The sequence below is a fragment of the Alexandromys fortis genome, unplaced genomic scaffold (genome assembly GCF_014885135.2).
Source record: "Alexandromys fortis isolate MF-2015 unplaced genomic scaffold, M_Fortis_MF-2015_v1.1 scaffold_15, whole genome shotgun sequence".
Lineage (NCBI taxonomy): Eukaryota > Metazoa > Chordata > Mammalia > Rodentia > Cricetidae > Alexandromys > Alexandromys fortis.
Genome location: NW_026067911.1, coordinates 5,743,751 through 5,752,565, shown reverse-complemented (window position 1 = coordinate 5,752,565; position 8,815 = coordinate 5,743,751). Strand labels below are relative to the sequence as shown.

At 47.6% G+C, this 8,815-nt stretch overlaps 1 protein-coding gene across 1 annotated transcript; it reads left to right on the top strand.

The window, feature by feature from the left end:
* Positions 1-666: 666 nt before the first annotated feature.
* On the top strand, positions 667-1,060 carry LOC126499273 (60S ribosomal protein L36a-like). The gene has a single exon (XM_050138421.1). The coding sequence runs from the start codon at positions 698-700 to the stop codon at positions 1,016-1,018; it is 321 nt and encodes a 106-aa protein (XP_049994378.1). The 5' UTR covers positions 667-697; the 3' UTR covers positions 1,019-1,060.
* The last annotated feature ends 7,755 nt before the right edge of the window (positions 1,061-8,815 follow it).

Genomic DNA, 8,815 nt, shown 5'->3' with positions numbered 1-8,815 from the left:
GAGCATTTGAGAGCATTGTTCCCCGCACCTCTCCTGAGCATTGCAAAAAGGACCCAGGTAGTCGCTCCCATGGTGCATCTGGTGTCCCGGAGGGCCCCGATAGAGATGGCGGCAAGCCGTCCTATTGGGACCATAATTCCTTCCTTCTCTCTTTCTTTAGAAAAAAGCCAGAAGCTGTCGGAGCCCACAGCCTGGCACAGCACAAGAGGCGTGAACGTGGGAACACGTATTGCTGACTCAGCGCCTGGAACCGCCTGGGCTGCGCAAGCGCAGCTGGTGTAACCGGTCGGTAAAAATAACCTAGGTGGATTCTTCGCTTGTTCGTCTGCTGTAGGCCGGGTCTCGTGTAGCCCAAGCTGCTTTAGTCCCTATGCGGTCAAAATCCACCCTGGACTTCTGATCCTACTGCCGCCACCTCCGCTGTGTTGGGATTGTAGGCACATGCTGCCACACCCCATGGAATATACGCACTTCTTTTCCTTACACACACAAACCACACACACACACACACACACACACACACACACACACACACACGAGGGAAGTGACAGTAAGAATTCTAAAACATAAATATTTTCAGAAGACAAAAAGGTTAAGATGTTTTGCTGCTAGTCGTTTCAAGCAGAAGTGTGAAAATTGCTTTTTTAAAAACGCGACGAAAGCTCTTTCTTTCTGTGCCGATATCGCACCCGCCAACATGGTGAACGTTCCTAAGACCCGCCGTACATTCTGCAAGAAATGTGGCAAACACCAACCCCACAAAGTGACCCAGTACAAGAAGGGCAAAGATTCTTTGTATGCCCAGGGAAAGCGGCGTTATGACAGGAAACAAAATGGCTATGGTGGGCAGACTAAGCCTATTTTCCGCAAAAAGGCGAAAACTACAAAGAAGATTGTGCTGAGACTGGAATGTGTGGAACCCAACTGCAGATCTAAGAGGATGCTGGCTATTAAGAGATGCAAGCATTTTGAACTTGGTGGTGATAAGAAGAGAAAGGGCCAAGTGATCCAGTTCTAAGCTGACGTTATGAAGACAATAAAATCATGAGCTTTCACTCAACCTCGTTTGATTGCAGTTGGTCTTTTGGGAGGGAAAAAAAACAGAAGCTGTCAAGAAATTCCCTCAGCTTGCTGGCTGAGTGCTACTTTAGGATTGAACCTTGTTGAGCTGGTGTGAAACGTGACTAGTCTATTGGGATCCCACTTACAGCTTAAAATACACGAATTACTGGTTATAAAATCCTAAAAAAAAAAAAAAAAAANAAAAAAAAAAAAAAAAAAAAAAAAAAAAAAAAAAAAAAAAAAAAAAAAAACGCGACGAAAACCGGTGGTGGGTATGGGGCAGGCTTCTCTCAAATGGCTCTTCCTCAGTTGGGGCATCTGTAACAAAGTGTGTGTGATTTAATTCATTTCAAACGAAGTTTAAGGCAGGAGTAACATAAAGTAAAGCTTACATAAAGGAATAACCAAAGATGGTTAAGGGAAGTAGCAATTTCTTTTCTGTAGGAAGAAATACTTAAGTGTTTTATGGTATTTCAACCCCAAAATTCCTCACATGAAGGCTGCTGAGAACTCCATAGTCCTGAACACATGTAGTTTATTGTGTGTGTGTGTGTGTGTGTATGCTGTGCATGCAAGTGTGTACATACATCAGAATGTGTGTGGGTGCAGATGCATGTGTGTGCAGATTGCACATATGTCTGTGTACATGAGGGGGCCAGAGGGTGATATCAGTGCCTGCCTCCTCCCTTTCCACCGTATATGTCCAGGCAGGGCGTCTTGCTTGAACACAGAGCCCCCTGATGCAGCCAGTCTAGCTAGACAGGGATCCTCTCTCTGCCTGCCTGACCCTGGGATTACGGGAGGGCCACCCATCAGACCTGCCTGGCGCTTCCATAGGTTCTGGGGATCTGAACTCCAGCCCTCATGCTTGCATGGCAACGGTCTCCCCCACTTATCTCCTCAACCGCGGCCCTATCCTGCTTTCAGGCACTTTGATTTGCATCCTAACTGGTCTGGAACTTGCTTCGTAGATCAGTCTGAACTCAGAAATCCTCCTGCCTCTGCCTCCCACGTGCTGAGATCAAAGGAGTGCGCCACCACACCCAACTCTATACACATTTTTAAATTAAAAGAAACCTTTTCTTCGTCTGAATAAACAATTTTTTTTTACTTCTAGACTATTTCAGTCAGATAGATATTATAAAAATTAATTATTATTAATTTCTTCACTCGGTGTTTAAAAAACAATAATAAACTACTTAATGTTGCTATTTTCCTGTTGCAACCTAAGTATCACAGCCTCCATGCGCACTAGGAAGCCCTCACCCCACTCCAGGTTTCCCTTGAACAAAGAGCCTTCTGGAGGGATGTGGTAGGTTAGAAAGGGAACCTAAGTTATGACTCTAGCAGCCGCTAGGGAGTGACATCTCCTCGCGGTCTCTTGAGGACCTGGGCAAAGGGCCGGGACCCAAAGTCGCAAAAGCACCTCGGAAGTTCTAGAAGCCGATTCAGCTCCAGCGCTGCAGCCCTGCTCTGCTTGGGCCTCTTTCCTCCTGGTGAAAGCCGTAGGTACTTAATGCTGGGTCTGAAACATCTTTCTCCACGGCAGGGTGTCTCTAAACCTGGCCTGAGGGCCTCGCTATCAATTCCTATAACAAGTGGGATCCATCGATGCTCACCCAAGACACAGGGTTCATCTGGCAAACAGGTGGTCAAAGAACAGATGCCCACCAAGTCAAGCCAAAGACCGCATCCAGGAAGCGTCTTGGGAAACGTTTACAGGCGACAAATAGTGCGTTTCCGGCTGGGATGGGGACTCAGCTGAAACTTTGTCTCTCTGCAGGGCCAAGACCAACCTGAAAGGCTAGGCCTGAGCAAGTCTCGGCGGCCCTTCTTGGCTCAGGCTCCCTTCCCTGACAACCCAAGCTTCCAAGCAAGGCAAGGTTCCCTTTTCTCTGATCTTGATTCCTTGAGAAAAATGGAACATCTGATTTCACCCGACAGGAGTCTTGAATGTGAGCATTTGTGAAATAGAACAATATAATTTATTTTATTTTATTTTGTTTTTCGAGACAGGTTTTCTCTGTAGCTTTGGTGCCTGTCCTGGAACTAGCTCTTGTAGACCAGGCTGGTCTCGAACTCCCAGAGATCTGCCTGCCTCTGCCTCCCGAGTGCTGGGATTAAAGGCGTGCGCTACCACCGCCCGGCCAACAATATAATTTATTTTTCTTTTTAAATTCCTTGAGGGCAGAGAATGAAAACGAGTACACGACCGCTCCCACTCCTAGGTATGGTTGAGAAGGGTTTACTGTAGATATGAGGGAGAGACAGCCAGAGGCATCTGGAGGAGTCCAGACTGAGCATGTTCAGCAAAATAGATCAGGCCATGAGAAGGACTGGGCTGAGGGCTGAGGGGGTATGAAGACCAACACCAGAAGAGAAAAGAGAGGCTCAAGAGAGGGGGCCAGAAGGGATAGAAGAAACAAGAGGACAAAAGCAAACCAAAGAGAACATATGGACAAAATGACTGTGTTATATAGCAAGCAAAAGCTGGGGGAAGGGAAGAGAAACTCAAAGGCTGAAGAGGTTTAGGGTAGGGAGCGTGGAGGTGGGGAGCCGGGGCTGGGGGTCTGGGGAGTTGGTGAGAAGAGCCGAGAGGAGCCCGGACTCTGGAACAGGTACTTGCAATGTTGAGAGAGCCTGGCGGCCGGTGTCTGCTCTTGTGAGTTAAACAGGCACCAGTTAGCTAGCCGCTGTCCTGGGTTCCTTTGGAACCTAGGCAGGCGCAGCACAGGTCCTACAGACCACAGCCCTTGCACACACTGAACTGCGACCGTTCGGTAAATTGTGCTACACATTTAATCCACCAGGTGGCGCTCCTTCCTGCTTCCTACCTTAATAGAGACAAGTTTCCAGCAAGAGAGGACACGTCCTGAGGAGAAGAGAGGGCACAGCCCGGGAATTAACAGTGCATTGCTGAGGTGACTCACATCAGGCAGTTAGCAAATGCTCAGCCCTGACTGTGGCTGTTACCACTACAAAGTAAACACAGCTAATGAACGCATTAGCTGCTGGCTCTGTGCTCCCGCAGGAAGGAGGTGCAGACCTTACAAAGCCCCGCTGCTGTGGTTATTAAATAGGCCATTAGTGAAGGTTTATTTTTAAAGTGATACCATTACTTCTCAGCACCTCTGACCTGCCTACTTTTCCTCCAAGCCTATTATGACAGCACCTCCTTGACAGCCTATTATGAATCAAGATGGAGGTCACCACCAAAGGGCTAAGACTTTCTACATGGAAATGTTTGTCACTTTGGTTTGGGTCTAGGATGAGCAGAAAGAGCTAGCTTCTTGGGACTTCCTGTAACAATGAAGGGCCACATGTAACATGAGCGGGGGCCTGCTTGTTGTGGTTTCTGTCCCACCCGGGTACCCCACAGCTGTTTAGCCGCAAAGAAAATCACACATAGGTCTCCATAAATTATAAGCTGATTGGCCCATTAGCTCTAGCCTCCCACTGGCTAACTCTCACATCTTGATTAACCCATTTTTCTGATCTATGTTAGCCATGTGGCGGCTCAGTACCTTTTTTCAGTGAGGCAGATCACATCCTGTTTCTTAGGTGGTCTGGGTAGGAGTGGGAGGAATCAACGTCCTCCTTCCCCGAATTCTCCTGTTCTCATTACATCATTTCTACTTCCTGGCTGATTTTCCCGCCTATACTTCCTGCCTGGCCAATCAGTGTTTATTTAAAATATGATTGACAGAATACAGACAATTTTCCTGCACCAACTTTGCTTGCTGTATAGTGGGAAATGCAGCTTCCCAGCTACTCAGCGATGGCAGGACTGTCATTGAGACTGGACAATTCCTCGTTGCCAGGCGCTACCCTGCACACTTTGGTTTGGGGCACCCTCCACTGCCTCTGCTCACCAGAGGCCAGGAACAACTTTCTCTCACCTCACTCTGATGAAATTTAAAAACACCCTGTTATTTTCATGTCTATTTGATAAGGATCCGTGACTAATGGTGGGCTCCAATATATTGGGACCCGACATTTAGGTTTTGGGACTAGATGCAGGACAATTTTGGCTGCCAGGGGACATTTTTGCATTCCTATTTTATCATGACTGTATAATATCTAATAATGGCTTGGCTTATTGTCTTTTAAAAAGCAGATGAATTTTGTGCCTTACAGAAGTGATTCCAGCAGATCTGCTGATGGGCTGAGGGAACCCCAACAACCATGTGGTTTGGGAAGCACTGCTGGTCCCTCAGTAGCAGCACAGGCAGAGGAGGCCTAGGGATACTGATGACTTGGGAGGATGAATTGGACGCTATTCCAGGAAGCATTTAATGTCAGTCCTGTGGTTTGTCTGTTCTCTGCTACAACTTGAGACAAAATCATGAGACCTGTGGCCAGTGACTCACCTACTAGGGCATAATCCTCAGCAATTTATCTCTGTCTCATTTCCCTCATCTTTAAGAATTAGAATAATATGAATAACTTCTCTGATCCACATGTGAAGATGAAAGAAATAAAGTCAAACCTTTAGAAATACAGAAACAAGCCAAGATGGTGGTGGCACACGCCTTGAATCCCCACACCCGGGAGACAGAGGCAGGTGGATCTCTATGAGTTCGAGGCCAGCTTGGTCTACAGAACTAATTCCAGGACTGCTAGGGCTGTTCCACAGAGAAACCCTGTCTTGAAAACCCAAAACCAAAGCCAAAACCAACCAACCAACCAACCAACCAACCAACCAACCAACCAACCAGAAAGATACATGGTACAAGCTTCAATCCTGGACCAGCAGAGCACCTGAACTATCATTCCTGTCTGTGCACACGTGTCCTGGATCTTACATACGTCTTCCCGCCAGGGGTTCTGTTTGCAAAGGACCAGGAGCTCAGAGGCATTTCTTCCAGCATTCTGAATGGTATTTCAGGACTGCCTAGAAACAATAGTCACGTCGGTAGGAACAACCAGGGTGAGCACGCGCTGAATGACAACACACTCAACAGCCCTGTGAAGGAGGCTCTACCGTCAGCTTCATGGATTCAGATGGAAACAAATGAAATATTTGTAAAGTGACATAGTTGGAACAAGGACATCTTCACCAACAGAGCCCCACTCTCAACAAACACACACCGAACTGATATCCCCTCCCAACCCTGTGTGCTTCAAACCCTGAGAATTCCAACTATGACACACTTTAGATCCCCAGAAGGCTTGAGATCCGGCAGGTGCCACAGACAAGCATAAAAGAATGCTCATGAGACCTTGTGAGAACAAGAGACCAGTGTTTGGTGCTGTGGAAACACGAACAGGGCAGTGATGGTTTTTCTGGGTACTTTTCTTAGCGAGATAAAGGGGCCCTTGAATGAATGAGAAGGTTCAAGGCTGTTCCAGAATATAGATTATAGACTGAATGAGGTCTCCACGGCGGAGGCGACAGTGAGACCTACGGAGATATGATTGAAGTTGTCATTCATCACTCAGCCCTTTATTTTATTACCAGGGTTATCTTTGGGGAAAGAGAGATAATAAGATGCAGTTAGACTTGAGGCAAAGCGGTTGCCTGTATTGGCCCTGATCCGTAAAGCCAACAAAAGCGATAAGCCATCAGCGGACTTTGCTCTGACCTGTGAGGACAATGTGCTCATTGGGTTTCTGCTCTGTGATGAGAAGTTGCTTTCAGCATCAGCTTTTAAGACGGTGGTGTCGAGTTTTGTTCTGAGCTGCAAGTAGTTTGAGATGTTTGGAGCTGTGCCCTTCCTCCGAGGATCCCCTGTCTGTGTTGGACGCTTGTTTTCCACGTTGCTAGGGAAAATGTGAGGTGGTGGGGCTCCTCCTTGGGCAGGCAACCCACCAGGCATGTGTTGGTGTTCTTCCCATTCCCACTGACAAGCTGGAAGAAAGCTGTGGTCTTGGAGAAACGCCATGGGTCCGGAAACGCCCATCAGTAATGCTCTGTGACTTTCAATCAGGGATGGAGATCAGAGTTTCCATTCAGTGTCTTGGATGGTCTGACAGAGGGCAGCCTCTAGAAGCTAGCTTTCCCTGTTTCCTCGTGTGCTCCCCCACCGCAAGGTATGAACTTGATGGAGGCCTCAAGCACAGATCTCTTTGGGACCACTGTTAGAATGTATAGGCAGAGTTAACACCCTTGCTAGAGGCTGTTGCAGAAGCCAGTAATAGCCAATTCCCAGCCCTCTGGGACTGGCTTCTTCACGGAGGAGGAGTATGTGGAGATGCGGTGATACATTGGAGAAAGGATGAGGAATGAGCTTGGGGGACTTGAGGACTACGAGGGCAGCAAACACACAGAGGTCTGCTGTGCAGGCAGGTCCTTAGCATCGCGCCATGTTCGTCAGCTGGATCAGCACCACCCCTGACTGAGACATATCCTATCTGTACTGTAAGCAACTGCAGGCTGGGGATCTGAAACTTTCAGTGCAGTGGGGGGAGGGATGAGATGGGGAAAGGAGAAAGCTGAGAAAGGATTTCACGTATTTTCAAAAGCAAGTAGGTGAAAGGGGGGAAAAGCTGTCTCTCCTTGTTGAAGTAGGAGCGGCAGCAGGGCTGCGTCCCCGGCACCCGGCCGCCCACATGGCTAGCTTATGCCCCGAAATAATTACACGGAAACTGTATTCTTTCAAACACTGCCTGGCCCGGCTAGGTCCAGCTTCTTATTGGCTAGCTCTTACATATTGTTCTAACCCATTTCTAATATTCTGTGTAGCCCATGAGCTGGCTTACCAGGGAGGATCTTAACCTGCGTCTGTCTGGAGCGGGAGAATCATGGCGACTCTCTGACTAAGCTTCTTTTTCCCAGCATTCTCTTCTGTTTACTCCACCTACCTAATTTTCTGTCCTATGAGGGCCGAGGCAGTTTCTTTATTATTAACCAATGAAATCAACAGATAAGATACAAGACCCACCTCCATCATCTCCTGCTATGAAGAGTCACTGCCTGTGGGAGTTTGCGTAAGAATGGCCCACATAGGCTCATATGTTTGTGTGCCTGGGCCCCAGTTAGGGGAACTGTTTGACAAGGAGCAGGAGGTGTGGCCTTGTTGGAGAAGTGAGTCCCTGGGAGAGGGCTTCAAGGTTTCCAAAGCCCACACCAGGGCAGTCCCCTCCCCCTGCCTGCTGCTTACAGGTCAGGATGTAAAGCTCACAGACACTGCTCAGCACCATCCTCGTCTGCTTCGTGACACAGTGTTCACAGACTGGCCCTCTAAAACTATAAGCAAGCCCCCAATTTAATGTTTTCTTTTATAGGAGTTGCTGTAGTTAGGGTGTCTTCTTGACAACGATGAAGACACCGCCCGAGCTCCAATTCTGGCTCTTCTATTTACTCGTCTTTGACCACAACCATTTAGTTAACCATCTTGCCCTTCCGTTTCTTTGTTCGTAAAGAAGGAACGATAATAGTATTTATTCCACAGGAGTGTTGTAAGACATTAGATGCACTTAGGACAATATCTGATATACAGTAAACTGATGTGGGAATGATTTCTTACTAATAAAGAAACTGCCTAGGCCCATTTGATAGGCCAACCCTTAGGTAGGTGGAGAAAGCAGAACAGGAGGCTGGGAGAAAGAAGCTGAGTGAGGAGTCGCCATGATTCTCCCTCTCCAGACAGATGCAGGTTAAGATCCTCCCTGGTAAGCCAGCTCGTGGGCTACACAGAATATTAGAAATGGGTTAGAACAATATGTAAGAGCTAGCCAAGAAGAAGCTGGAACTAGCCGGGCCAGGCAGTGTTTTAAAAAGATACAGTTTCCGTGTAATTATTTCTGGGCA

Excerpts from the sequence above, each read along its gene's own strand:
- LOC126499273 (XM_050138421.1), top strand. The coding sequence starts at position 698 with ATGGTGAACGTTCCTAAGACCCGCCGTACATTCTGCAAGAAATGTGGC.